At 33.2% G+C, this 14,665-nt stretch overlaps 2 protein-coding genes across 2 annotated transcripts; both read left to right on the top strand.

Moving 5' to 3' along the window:
* The first annotated feature begins 286 nt into the window (after nt 1-286).
* On the top strand, nt 287-2,109 carry LOC125202140 (zinc finger CCCH domain-containing protein 15). The gene is made up of 2 exons (XM_048100488.2): nt 287-999; nt 1,524-2,109. Exons 1-2 carry the CDS (start codon nt 367-369, stop codon nt 1,845-1,847), a joined length of 957 nt encoding a protein of 318 aa, XP_047956445.1. The 5' UTR covers nt 287-366; the 3' UTR covers nt 1,848-2,109.
* A 3,884-nt stretch (nt 2,110-5,993) lies between these two features.
* Nucleotides 5,994-7,913, top strand: LOC125187390 (nuclear transcription factor Y subunit C-5-like). Its single transcript, XM_089064847.1, has 8 exons — nt 5,994-6,119; nt 6,503-6,602; nt 6,740-6,810; nt 7,045-7,242; nt 7,352-7,489; nt 7,580-7,642; nt 7,736-7,807; nt 7,899-7,913. The coding sequence occupies exons 1-8, from the start codon at nt 5,994-5,996 to the stop codon at nt 7,911-7,913; spliced, it is 783 nt and encodes a 260-aa protein (XP_088920973.1).
* Nucleotides 7,914-14,665: the final 6,752 nt, after the last annotated feature.

Below are 14,665 nucleotides of genomic sequence, written 5' to 3' on the forward strand. Positions count from 1 at the left end.
ATTTATTCCAACCACTTTATAAGTATTTTTTTAGTATACTGCTTAATTCTTGATTATTTCTCGAAGTCACGCGACAGGCATTTTCCCCGCCAAAAAGTTTAAATGCTTCTGTTGCAAGCAAGTTATGCTCTACGGCCTACTCCACCAACACCATTCTAACCGATCTAAATCCCGTCTTATCATTGGCGTAAACTTGTTGCTTTCGTACACCAGCACACATCCAGTAATTTCTCTTCTGATGCTTTATATTCTCCCGCCCTCTTGCTAATCTGCGCAGACCCAATTCATTTTCCCCTGTTTCTCTACAAAAATCTCTAACCGCTTTAGGTCTCCTAATTTCTGAATCTCAGAGAGTTTTCCGGTGAGATGCAGCAGGAGAATACCTCATTTTCCGCCCTCACCACCACCGATGCTTCGCCGGTGTGTTTCTCTCGGAGCAATCTGTTTCTCTCAAATTCGCCGGATGATTATCTCAACTCCGCCGCCTCCATTTACTCCTCGCTGTTTCAGAATTACACTACAGACGCCGCCTCCTTCGACGTCGCCGATTCCGAGCGCCGCTGCCATGATTCGAGCAGCATCCTCGAGTACCAGCAGCTCTACAACCGCTACACACTCTGCTTATCGCGGCTTCGCGATTCTATCGAGGAGGTTGACGCGCTCCGCCGCGAGAACGATTCTCTCCGTGTCTCCAACGCCGATCTATCTCGTCGCGTCGCCTTTCTCTTCTCTCGCAAACGATTGCTCTCTGAATTCAACCATCTCAGCGTCTCCTCTCCCCCCGCCGCTTCTCCGGTTCCCCTTCCTATTCCTGTTCCGGTTCATGTGCCGGCGCCGCAACCTCTCGCGGAATGCAATCGCTTCGAGCGGAGGACTCCAGAGAAGACCGTACTTCCGAAGAGCATTTCAGTGCGTTCAAAAGGTTATCTGAAGCTGGTGAATAGATCTGGCCGGGAAACGAATGTCCAGAAAACAGTGAGTCAACCGTCTCCACCTTCGGTGAGTCAACTCGAACCCTAGTGTGCTTCGTTTCACGTAAAAACCGTTTCTGATTTGTTCGTAGATTTGGATTTCTCGCGAATAATAGTAATTTTCATTTAATTCACATTACTAGTTAACTATAATTGTGGTTTTAAGAACTGAAATCTGAACAATCATGAAATATTACGAATTTCGAAGGTTATAATTATACTCTGTTTTCGTGATCTGAAATTCGAATTTGTGTATTGTAAGACCGATCTGTTAAACTCTGTTTACTCTTAACCTGGATGAGTTACTTGCTGTATCGCAAAACTGAAATAAGATCTCGAACAATAGGCATCTATAAATTTGGAGAAGCAGAATGTTCAAGTAGTGGTCGATTCTTCTCTTAATGAACTCAATAGTTTATTGTTATATGAAATGTATGCTCAGATCCAGCTTGAATGATTGAATGTTTAATTATCATGTTCCAATTAAGTTGTTTGCCAACATTAATTTGTGCCAAATTTCCTGTGGCTTTGTTGACGTGCAACCGTAAGCAGCAGAGGGTGTACGTGCCAGGGGCAAAGGAGGAAGAAGATGCGTTGGAATTCGACGTCTACAACCAAGGGATGTTCAAAACTGAATTGTGTAACAAATGGGAAGAGACCGGCGCATGTCCATATGGGGAAAACTGTCAGTTCGCTCACGGAATCAAGGAGCTGCGCCCAGTGATCAGGCACCCGCGCTACAAGACCGAGGTCTGTCGTATGGTGCTTGCCGGAGATGCCTGCCCTTACGGCCACCGCTGCCATTTCCGCCACTCTCTTACTGAGGAGGAGAAGCTCATGGCGGCTGGGCCCATGAGAACACCACCACCACGCTGATTGGTATGTTCTATTGAAACTGGATTGGATTTTTTGACAAGTGCATATCTATAGCACTGGATGACTGGATGATCACTTTCGTCGATGTGGAATGTTGCAAGAGATTGATTGCTTAACTATAGAGAATAAGGATCGAAAATCTTGGTCAATTGTTAATATGGCATGTATACATGCAGCATGTTAGACTAAACTTGGTTATCCATATTGATATAGCTATTCTTGAAACTGGTAGTTAATAATACTACTACAATCATTCTTGTTACACCATTTACTCTAGTTACAATAGTTTATTTCTTGCCCCACTCGCTTGATCAGGTAACTAACAACGGTTGGTGAAACCAAATGGCCAACTAAATTCAAGTATACGTCACAAAGAAAGAAACAGAATGCTCACAAATTAATTAAAAAGCTAAGTAAATTCTAGACGTTGTAATGTTGATAATTCAATAGCTTCAAGACAAAAATACTCTCAATCCAAGATGGACAAAAAATTAACGTAACAACAAGTGAAAAAAAATGAATTTTCAAATTGCAAAATCACTCAGCCCACAATAGAGTTCATAATCAAACATTTTTGCATCAATGAAACTAAAGTAAAGATGGACAACTCAATAGAGGGGAAATAAAACCACCAAATTTAAAGAGATCCCACTACAAGCCGCCAGAGCCTAAGCTACTTAAAACTACTATTGGCGATGCTGACTATGGTGGGCCTGAACCAAGAGCACTGAAACTATGGCGAGAGAATCGGAGGGGAGGGCATAAGCGTAATATGACCCTCTAATTCTGGTTGTGGAGATCAGATTCAATTGGATTAAATAAGATCTGAGACCAGTTTAAGGTCTCACCCTTGGTGAGATGGTCCATCTCACAAATAATAAACCAAGGTTAATTCTTCCTCCAGTCTCCAATAGAAGTCTAATTGTGACAGGTGCAGATTTAAAAAAAATTGTTTGACTTCGTAAATAAAATTGATAGAAAAAGTTAGTGAAATGTGAGTTTTACTTTTATATATTGATTTCACAGTAAAATGTGAGTAAAATGAGTTGAGGAATGTGGCACCATTTGCCAAAAATAGAAAAACGAAATGAGACACTTCTAATAGTGATCTGACGAAAATAATAAAATGAGACTTCTACTGAGGACCTGAGGGAGTACAAATCTTTTAAGATCTGATGACTTTCGTCACACAAGTAAAAGATCACAGATCGAAGTGGACTAGTGTCACATAGATATAGACCATACACGATACACCCTTCTACCAAAGATCTTAAGCGAAGGAAGCGGTTACAACTCAAGAACCACACGAAAACCCTAAGACCACACAGATGATCAGAGAAGACGATCGATGCTCAGAAGTAAAGAGAGTTCTAGAGAGAAGACATAATGATATCTCGGATAAAGATAAGTGCGACCCCTCGATAACCGCTTATCAATTCGAGTGTAGCAACACGTGGCGGCAATCAACGACGTCTCAGGTAAGGTAAGGTAAGTGGGCATAGAGATGGCCACAAATAAGGAGCGGGCCACATAAATTAATGTAATGGGCCTCTTTTGAATGGGCCACAAAATATACCACATACTGAACCTTCGACCATGTCGAAAAGGATATGCATCGACCTATGCAAACTTTCCTAATTGCCTAATAGTACTAATTTGCAAGTCTGTAGAGGAGGGGAGTGATCAATTGCTAACTCATCATTTAATTGCTAACTACAACTAATTTAAGGCCACATGATTTTAAAAAACGCATGGTCTACAATTTGCCACGTGTAATTTTCGTTTTTATTAATTAAATCGAAAAAAATTAAAAAAAAACGCCAAATTAAGGTTTTGGATGAAAATGTCAATATAGTGTTTCGAAAATATCAACACAATGCTTTGAGAATGTCAACACAATGCTTTAAGAATGTTAACCCATTGCTTATATTGACATTCTACATATATTATATTGACATATTTTATATTACATGTTGACATTTTCTGCTATACGAAAAAATTAAAAAATTTTGAAATTTTTTTCAAATTTTGACGTCGAAACATATGCATGTATGATATCATTGGAATCCTTATGAAATTATCTTTAATTTGGTATATGTTATATGAATTAAAAGTTTTGGGATTTCTTTTAAAAGTTAATTATAATTAAACATGTAGTTAATTGACATTAATACCCCTAGTGATATTTTTTGGAATTAATACTATGGCTTTATTGACGTTTTTCGTTAATCGTATTGACATTTATGGATTAATGATCTAAGCCCTTAATTTAAATATCCGATAGCTATTATTTAGTTGTAGTTAGCAATTAAGTTATGAGTTAGCAATATAACACTCCCCCTGTAGAGGATCGATGAATTCATAGCATATATTTAAATATATGCGGGGAGTGATCAATTGCTAACTTATCACTTAATTGCTAACTACAACTAATTTAAGGCCATAGGATTTTAGAAAATGTGTGGTCTAGAATTTGGCACGTGTAATTTTCGTTTTTATTAATAAAATAAAAAAAAGATATAAAAAAACGCCAAATTAGAGTTTCAGATGAAAATGTCAATATAGTGTTTCGGAAATATCAACACAATGCTTTGAGAATGTCAACACAATGCTTTGAGAATGTCAACACAAAGCTTTAAGAATGTTAACTCATTGCTTATATTGACATTCTACATGTATTATATTGACATATTTTATATAGTATGTTGACATTTCTGCTTTACGAAAAATTGAAAAAATTTCGATTTTTTTTTCAAATTTTGACGTCGGAACATATGCATGTATCATATCGTTGGAATCCTTATAAAATTATCTTTAATTTGATATATGTTATATGAATTTAACGTTTTGGGATTTCTTTTAAAAGTTAGTTATAACTAAACATGTAGTTAATTGACATTAATACCCCTATTAATATTTTATGGAATTAATCCTATGGCTTTATTGACGTTTTTTGTTGATCGTATTGACATTTCGTGGTTGATGATCTAGGCCCTTAATTTGAAAATCTAATGGCTATTATTTAGTTGTAGTTAGCAATTAGGTATTGAGTTAGCAATATAACACTCCCCGTGCTAATTACTCATATTTTACCACTTACTCAAATAATTTTATCCTTAGATATTTAAATTTTGAAAACTCAACCAATAAAAACCCTATTAAAATTAGGGTGTTATAGATATAATTTTTCTTTTTGAAAAAAAGACACAATACTATACTTAGTCATGTTCATGATGCTGGAATCGCCGGTTATGGTTTGAAAGCGCCAATTCTGGTTCTAAAAATATTTGAATCATAATAGGACAACGAGAGTCTTCATGGTTCTTCAATTTTTGACCGTTCCAGTGATTTCAGTCTGGTTTCGATTTATATAAAATAAATCATATTCTATGTTTAGCTTATACTAATAACGTATATCATTAATTTGAATAATAAATTCGTAAATTAAACTTAAAGCGAGTCAATAACGTAACGACAAAATATTCATGTGCATTTGATTGAAATTAATAATGAAAATAAAGTCTTAGTTGAAAAAGAACATATCAAAGTTGATAATTTGGAGTTGACTTTTAGAATTCAACCAAGTTTTGAGTCTATCTATACATTGACAATCATAGTAGAATTGCAAAAAATCTCTTGGACTCAGCCTTCAAATGAAAACCTAAATCACAAGGACTAGCCTAGTCTGATTAGAAACAATATAACTAGTAGAAATAATACTTACATTCAGTGCTGCATACTTACTCTAAAATTAAATCTCAAAATAACTGATTTCAAAAGAGGTGATAAGTAATAATTACATATACCTACTCCAGATGCATTGTCATTAATCTTTCTCTAATCCTCTTGTTGTATGCTGATGATTCAACCAGAAATTTATGTAAATACTATCATAAGTCATCGCTGGTTATTGACTTATTTCTATCTAATTTACTATAATAAATAACTTTCGACAGTATTATTATTATTTCTTAAATAACATAGATAATTACATACGGAATGTTATACAAAGTGAGTAATTGTCTTAATAAAATCATGAAAATATTATTTATAAGCACGAACTCAAACATCCACTCCCTGCCCTCCTTAAATATTTGTAAGCTCTTTTATTTATTTGTAGAAGTCAAAAATATTCTTGGTTTGAAAATGAATTATAATAGGGAAAGGAACGTTAGCAACTCAAGGCGTACGCCGTCGGCTTCTCAACTACATTTGCAAATGCACAATTTTATGCCGATGCCTTCCTCTTCTATTCATGTCGACCATGATCTGGTAAATCGTTCACTTTTCATCGTATTCTTTATTTACTCGCAGATTTGGTGTTTTTATAATTTTTTTCGATTTCCGGATTCTTTTTAGTTAAAACCCTAGGCCTCGCGCTTTAGTTGACGAAGGTTGTAGCCTATTAGAATGTTTCTAAAGAGAGACAAATGTGCTCATTGTGTTTTGTTATGTATTTAATCTTATCTGTCGATTCTTAATGGAATAAATTAAGAGGAAATCTTTTAAAAAGAATTAATTTACACATTTATGTAATGAAGAATGGCTAGAATGACATGTTGCCACGTGAATTAATTTATATGTATGTTTTAATTTTTAATACTATTGTTTTAATTATATATTGAGCATTGAGTTTTAAACTATTGTTTATGCAGCTTGAAGCTGAAAGACGTGCATCTTTTATGAACCATTTGAAGCACAACTTGCATAATTTTTGGAGAGATAGACTCTCTGAGATTCGTGACGCTCCTACTGGTAATTCCCATTTTGTAATTAGTCTTGAATGTTGTGTTAATTTTATTGCTTGAATAATTTTTTTTCACTTTTCATATATCTAAAAAATTTGTATAAAAATAAGTTTATATGTATATGTTTCCTTGTTGGTTTTGTAGATGTCAAGACTCCACACACACTGCCATTAGCTCGCATAAAGAAAGTGATGAAATCTGACGAAAAAGTTAGGGTATGTTGTTATGATGTTTTATTTTTAAAATGTTTGTACTTTGATTTAGTTTTTGGTTGTTGAATAAAACGAAAACTCACTTGTGATGCAATTTTTAAATTTTACTAATACAATGTGCATGGGGATGCATAAGTTTGAGTATTTAAGAATTATTTTTTTATAAGTGAATAGAAATTTAAAAATCTCATCACGATATCAGTATTTTTTTTATTAATTAATGTTGTGGTGTATCAGATGATCAGTGCTGATACACCGGTGTTGTTCAGCAAAGCGTGTGAGCTATTTGTGATGGAACTAAGCGTGCGGGCGTGGATGCACACTCAACTTAACAACCGCAAAACTCTGCAGCGCAACGATGTCGCTTTCGCTATTAGAGACCACTCTCTCTTAGCCTTCCTCAAAGACATCGTCCCCTTGGAATCACACCTCCGTGTATATATATATCTTCTTCATTTCTCCTTCTATTACTACTATTATCTTCATTATTAACTATGTCAAATCTTCTCATCATCTCATATATACATGACTTCCTTAATTTCAGGATGATGATGAATCCATTCCAAATGCTCAACTTCAGGATGATGAACCCATTCCAAATAATACCAATAATACTAATAACAATAATAATATTGACCATGGAGTTTATGTTCCTCATCCACTCCCTCCCAACTATATGCAGGTGATTTGATGCACAATATTATTCCAATTAATTAATAATGATATATACTTTCTTTTCTGTTTTATGAGTTTTGTTAATCCTGTAAATTAGGAGCTAGGAGGAGATGAACATCAAATGGCATTTCCCATGAGTTATCCTCACAACTTCAATCATGTAAGTCATCACAATCTTTTCATGATAATGAATTGATTTTTTTTTTTTCAGTTGTCGCTTGAAATCAATTAATTTTCATGTTTGTGTTGTTAGGCTTATTTCCAAGATGTTAATCCTAGTTATCCGCCACCTTATGATGGAACCAACCCCTACATTCACTATAAGGTAAGCTTATTTTATGACTAGATAAAACACACAAATACACACTCATAATACTGTTTATACACATATACGTACTGCATGTGAATATTTTCAGGATTTTTTTCAGTGAAAGATTGTCACGAAGTTCCAGCCGACGACAACAAAAACATCAATTGTCTCGAAATGACTTGGAATCCGCATTGGGCTTGCGAAACGGGATGAGGAATAAAAATTATGGCTATGCCACGATGTACGATAGAATTCGGTCATCAAACATCATTTAAAGGGCGAAACCATCGTTTTTTGTATTCCGGATTTGTTTTGAATTGTCGTATTTTCATTTTATTTTCTTTCTGTTCCTAGGGTTTCTGATCACTTAAAAATTGTGAGTTTTTTTAATTTTGCAGTCCGTTTTTCAAATTATTAATAAATTCAAGGAATTAGGGTTTTTGTGTTTTAATTCTTTATCAGTTCGGTCATTCTTGTGTCAAGTTTGCATATATTGTACATGGGAAAGAGGGAAGAGAGACTTATTATTGATGTTGGTGATCAATCATGGACATAGACTACAATATAAACAATGTAACTTTATAAGATAACTATTAACCACCCGTTCTTAAATATGCAATTCCTCATTAAAAGAAGACTAAGAAGAAAAATTACATGTGAAATTACCAACATGTGTTAATTATACCTTGTTGGTGTTTGTCATGTAATGTAGATAACTGTTATTCTGTTATGTATATAAAGTTGTTGATTGGAAAGATTATCATAATACCTTCCAAGACACTTACATATTGTGATATATAGATAGAGTCTCTGTGCTGATTGGCTTCGTTGGATTCTCATTCAAAATTAAACTCTTCCATTTCTAGGTTATGTATACTTTGATTGTAGATAATAGCTGTGTTTACTTTAGACTTTAGTTACATAATGCATTGGTGTGATGTATTATCTCTCCTTGAAAAGGGAGGAATAATAAAAAAGTGAAATTATTTTTATAAAGAAAGATAAAAAAGAAATGATGGATTAAAATGTCAACCTTAGATATGATGATAAAAAGGAATATAATATTATAAGTTGTGTCAAATTAATAATGGTGACCGAACAAAGATGACTTCATGTCCAAATACAAAGATTAGGATATTCTAATTCCACTAGCACACATACATATACATTGATCGTTAGCAAGAAGTGAAATCTCATGTTTGACGGGTTTATTTGGTGGAATATGTATAACCCTACCACCGGGGCGATGCGATTATGTAAAGTTTCTCTCATACTTTGTTAAATTTGCATTGAAATTTATGTGTTTTACCTTTAAGATAATTTTTTAATGAAAAAAAATAGTATTTGAAAATTATTTTTGTCTTTACCAAGCTTATTAAGACTGAAATATTGAAATTAATGAAGGATAAGGAGAGGATAAATTATATAAATATGGAGTGGATGCCGTCCTACTAAAATACTACCATTACCTTAGATACTAGTACTTTGTAATATGGATTTGTAATATGGATGGTTGGATCTAGAGAATGGAGAACCAAGGATAAAACATACAAATATTATCATAAAAGTATCAATTGAGATTAAAACATAAGAATGTCAAAACGGTTTATAAAAATATGAAATGGGACATTGTGTTGACATTATATGTCATCCGTCGACATGAACTAAAATGATACCTGTTATCATCAGAGATTTAATTATTATTTGATTAATACAATTAATATATTAGTAATGTGACATTGTTTATGCTCTATATTTTTACTAAAAAAATATTGACATAATGATGATTCTCTATTTATATATTAGTGTGCATGTGTGATATACTAGTGTGATTATATTATATGCATCAATGAATTGTAATGATATACTAATGCATTTGTGTTGATATATATGTTGGCATATGTGATAAAATGTGAATATATTTAGATGAAAAAGTTGGAGTTGACTGAAGAAAATAATAATGCAAAATCTATACGCAAATTAAGAAAATTAATGTGGAAAAAAGTTTTGTTATATACAAGGAAAATTGGAAGGCGTTAATTCAAAAAAGTCAATGAGAAATTTAGGAAAATGTGGGATTTTAGGGATTAATTAACTACTATAAATACGGAAAAATTCAAATATTATTTTTCAATTTATTTGATAAACTCAAAACTTACATATAGGGTGGTGATAGAATGCAAAGTATACATTGTACAAACTCCAAACTTCTCATCACAGTGTCAACACATTGTAAAATTTTAAGACTTTGATGTCAACAGTCAACACAACATCATCTGTTAACACCGTATTGACATTTTCTATTAATGTTATTTGTTCATCTGTTGATATTTTTTAATGGTTTAGATCATAGTTTGAAATTTGTACAATATATATGAAGAAAAGAATGGTTGCCTGAAAAAAAAATAGCTACAACGATAGTTTGAAAAAGAAGGAATAGGGTATAAGTCCATAAAGTTCGTACCGAATTAATATATTATATGTTAAATATATATATATTCGTAATTTCCATACTAATAATTTTTTGTGTCAGACACTACATTAAATATACAATTACTCGCAATGAATTCTATACTCTTTTTACAGTATTGACCTAATCTCATTATAATATCTAGAGAAGGCCTTTTGTGCGCGTCCATCCATATACGCGCAGTAGAAAAATCATGAATTTACTATATACTTATCTCATATTTAATGAATAATTATTACTTTATCTCATGATTAATGCATACAGTTAATGTTACTCTTCGAAATTAGAAATGATACAAATCTCTAATAGCTGTCAACTGCGTCGGCCGACTGAGGCCAAGCCTAGACCAGGGACGGAGTCAGGAAATTTTACTAGAAGGGGCAAAAATATTAACATACAAATAAATAAATATAAAAATAATATAAATATATTAAAATAATATAGTATATTATTTTAGAGGAGGGTAAGCCTGCGCGTATGTAAGTATGTAAGGAGAGGGGCAAGTAAAAAATATTTTTATCTAAATGAGAGGGGGCAATTTAGTTAAATATGCATATATTTAAGTTTTATAATATATATATCTACATGGTAATAGAAAAATGAGATGGGGCATTTGCTCCTTCTCACTATACTATAGATCCGTCCCTGGCCTAGACAGTCAGGAGCTCAACTAAGCCCAGACCCATGCCTAAACGGGCTGGGTTTGTATCTCTAAGGCCAATCCAGTCCAACCCACTTGGACAGGCCCGTTCATAGTTGATTTGTTTCACATGTTTTCTATAGTTTTTCGTACTATAATGAAGATATTTGCATGTTGAGATGCAGTTAATGTCGTGTTTTGGAGGTAGATGTAAAGCACAAGTAGAGAAGGAGATTGGAGGATTCCGCATGCCGATTGAGGTTGATCAACTAGGTTCAGTTGCCCATGCCATGTAGTTGGTCAATCTGTGAATATGTGCAAACCTAGCTAACGGGTTCTGGCTGCGGGCTAAACGGCTGGACTTCTCGAAGATTGCTCCTTTGTTGTTATTTTATCCATCATTCTCCTTGTACCTTTGTATCTACACTAAAGGAACTTTCCGATTTTACACATGATATAATGATACAAATCTCTACACTATTGTTTTACTATGGAAATGCAATCGATTTTTTGATGTATCTATCTAAATTGTTACTATTCCTTCTATCTCACTCAACATGTCCACATTCTTGAGTGGTAGTATGGTATTTTATGAGGAATTGTTAATTGCAGTAAGTATAGAGAAAAAAATATATAATTGAATATTTTAATGAGAGAGGAGAGAGGGATTTATTTCCAAATATAGAAAGTGGACATCTTGAGTGAGACAAACTAAAAAGAAAATGTGGACATCTTGAGTGAGACGAATGGAATATGTAATAACTGGAAATGCAATCGATTTTTTGATATATCTATCTAAATATATTACTCCCTCTGTCCCAAAGAAGGTGACTCCTTCCTTGGGTGACATGGGATTTTATGCACTTTTATTTTGTGTGATTGATGAAGATAATAAAGTAAGAGAGATGGAATAAAGTAGAGATAAATGAGTTTTTATTTTTAGTAATGAGTAATCTTGGGCGAAACAAACTAAAAAGGAAAGTGAGACATCTTCGGTGGGACGGAAGAGTACGATGTAATACTCACATAATAATGTACGTATACTCCCTTCGTTCCACAAGATTGTGAATTCTTTTTTTTTTTTTTCCGTTCTACAAGATTGTGAATTCTTTTTTTTTTCGTTCTACAAGAATATGCATTTCCTAATTTTAAAAACCATTCTCTCTATATGGAAGTGAGACACATTCTCCACTAACAATAATTTTTTTTCTTTCTATCTATCTCTTACTTTACAAATTTTGCATTAAAACTCATGCTCAACCAAAAGTGCATACTCTTGTTTGACGGAGGGGAGTACTATTTAATAGGTCTTGTTATGAAAAATTTCAGAGTACTATTAGTACTATTTTGCTATTACTTGCGTTGGAAAATTTTATATAACAACAATTTAGAATGTAAAAGAAAACTTTTCTAAATTATGAATAAATTAACTTAATCATTTACTTTATTATGAAGCTTTCATTTGCATCATCTAATTTAATTGGGACACCAATAATAAGAACGTTTCGTTGAAGTGTTGGTGGTATTTTTATAATTTTCTTATGCTTCGTTCCATTTAAAATTAGACACTTTACTTTTTGACATGTCTCACTTTAATATATTAATAATAAAATTATATATACATTTAAATTGCCTTCTCTAAGTATGTGTATTTTTTTTAATTTCATCTCTCTAGATATATTTCTTGTGGGTTTCCTAAAGGGGCATGTACAAGAATTGTGGAGCCTCTTCTGGCAAGTAGCGTAGGTTTGTTCCTCCCTTGCTTTTTCCCCATTCAACTAAAGCATCTTTATCTCATACATATCACATAGATTCTGTATTGCCCATAATGTTATCTAGAATCTCTTTTCAAGGGAGATATGATTGATGTGATGATTCTTGTAATTGGCCTCAAATTAGACATACCACAAACCCTGAAGAATCCAAAGCTAAATGAAATCAATAAATTCTAACTACTTGATTATCCAGAATCATGCTTTCTATTTTTGATTAATTGAATGATTGCAACTGCAACAGATATGTATATCTATAGACTATAGGGATGGATGGTGATAGAAAATAGAAATAGTAGTATTAAATTGGCAAGTTGGCAAAGTGATGCTGCTAAGAAATAGATGGTTCAAGAGTCACAAGATAGAAGGTATAGGGTGAAGACAGGTGGAGGATATGATGAGAGATAGTGACTTGTGAATTTGAAGGGGAAAGAGATAAGGCATTTGTGATGGGGGAAGACTCTTCAAGTTTCCAGGTCCACTTGCATTTTGCTTTGCCCTCCCTTTCCCTATTTCTTTTCAAAGTTACAGATATTTAATGAATCCAATCCCTAAGGTTTACAATCATTAGGCCATTTCCAATCATACATAAAAAATGAGTTTTGATGTAGAAATCTTCTCCAACTATACACCAAATTCAAATCCATATTTGGTATTTTTTTGTAAAACAACATCATATTTGGTGTTACTGCAAAAATTTTGTGGAACAAAATCCCAAAAATGGTGTAAATCTTAAATTTGGTGTAAATGATTGGAGTAAAATTATTTTTTTGTGTGGTATATACTCAAAAATGGGTTTGAGTTTGGTGTAAATGATTGGGGATGACCTTACAACCGTAGTTATAAATTAAATTATGTATTAATAATTCAATTATTATTATTTGGAAAATGTGTTATTATATTATAATTATTTTTTGTGTTTATTTAAGTGATTTTGCGTTTTATAAATTGCTTGAAGTTGAAACATTGAATAGTTTAAATTAACTGGAGAGGTATGACTAGAGAGATGACTATTTTGCCGCAAAGAAAAGGGAAATAATAATGTAGCGGATGAGAGATATAGCTAGAGTGATCTCCATTGTGGATGCACATACAGCTCTGCCAAAATGGGTCATGGCCATTCCGAAATCTATAAAAGTCTTATGTATTTTAAATGAATAATAGTAATATATAATGCTTTTCATTTTATCTACTTAAATTAAGTAAATTGACGTATATATTTTCTTTTATGCAATTATTAAACATTACACTAGTGTTGTAGTTATATTTTAAATGAATAATTATTCAAATGTTAAGGTCTATTAATTACGATATTTTAGTGTATGTGAAGTCGGGTTTTGAAGCTCCATACTTATTTATCACATTTTCAAATCGATGGATATGTCACTAGGTCGTGCCATGTACTGTTTGATTCAACAGTTAAACAGTTTGGCAATTATATATGGGTCACCCGGTCCGTGTAGCTTGACCGTGTTTTCGTTCCTTGTCATTGGACTCACGTCGGGAAGCATAAGTTCGAGCTATAATGGATGATTTTGACTCCAGTTTTGAGGAAAAAACTGTTTTAAAAGCAACACAATTGATAAGCAACATGCTGCTGCAATCACTCTCCATTTTTCTGTTGTCATCTCTGGGAGTATGTTTAGTTTTATCTTTTCCAAGTTTGAGTATAGTCATGAGTCTTTTGAGTTGGAGTCTTAAGTGAAGTCTTTATAAATATATATCGTATAATGTTTCTCAGTCGATACTACTCTATCCGTCTCGCAATATGAGTCCTATTTGGTTATGACACGAGTTTTAAGAAATGTAAAGAAAAGTGGACTAAATAAGTTAATTAGGTGGGATATACATAAAATAAACTGTTAATAAAATAAGTTGATGGAATGTAGAGCCTACTTACTATTTATGGTAAAAGTGAAAAAGGACTCTTGTAAACGGACCGAAATGGCGAAATAAGACTCTTATTATGGGACGTGGGACGAAGGGAGTAT

The sequence above is a fragment of the Salvia hispanica genome, chromosome 2, assembly GCF_029641045.1.
Source record: "Salvia hispanica isolate PSC_SH4W2 chromosome 2, Shi_PSC_v1, whole genome shotgun sequence".
In the NCBI taxonomy this organism is placed as follows: domain Eukaryota; kingdom Viridiplantae; phylum Streptophyta; class Magnoliopsida; order Lamiales; family Lamiaceae; genus Salvia; species Salvia hispanica.

Coding starts and splice junctions, on each gene's coding strand:
- LOC125202140 (XM_048100488.2), top strand. CDS start 367: ATGCAGCAGGAGAATACCTCATTTTCCGCCCTCACCACCACCGATGCT. Junction 1,000..1,523: donor GTCAACCGTCTCCACCTTCG/GTGAGTCAACTC, acceptor AACCGTAAGCAG/CAGAGGGTGTACGTGCCAGG.
- LOC125187390 (XM_089064847.1), top strand. CDS start 5,994: ATGAATTATAATAGGGAAAGGAACGTTAGCAACTCAAGGCGTACGCCG. Junction 6,603..6,739: donor GATTCGTGACGCTCCTACTG/GTAATTCCCATT, acceptor TTGGTTTTGTAG/ATGTCAAGACTCCACACACA. Junction 6,811..7,044: donor AATCTGACGAAAAAGTTAGG/GTATGTTGTTAT, acceptor GTGGTGTATCAG/ATGATCAGTGCTGATACACC.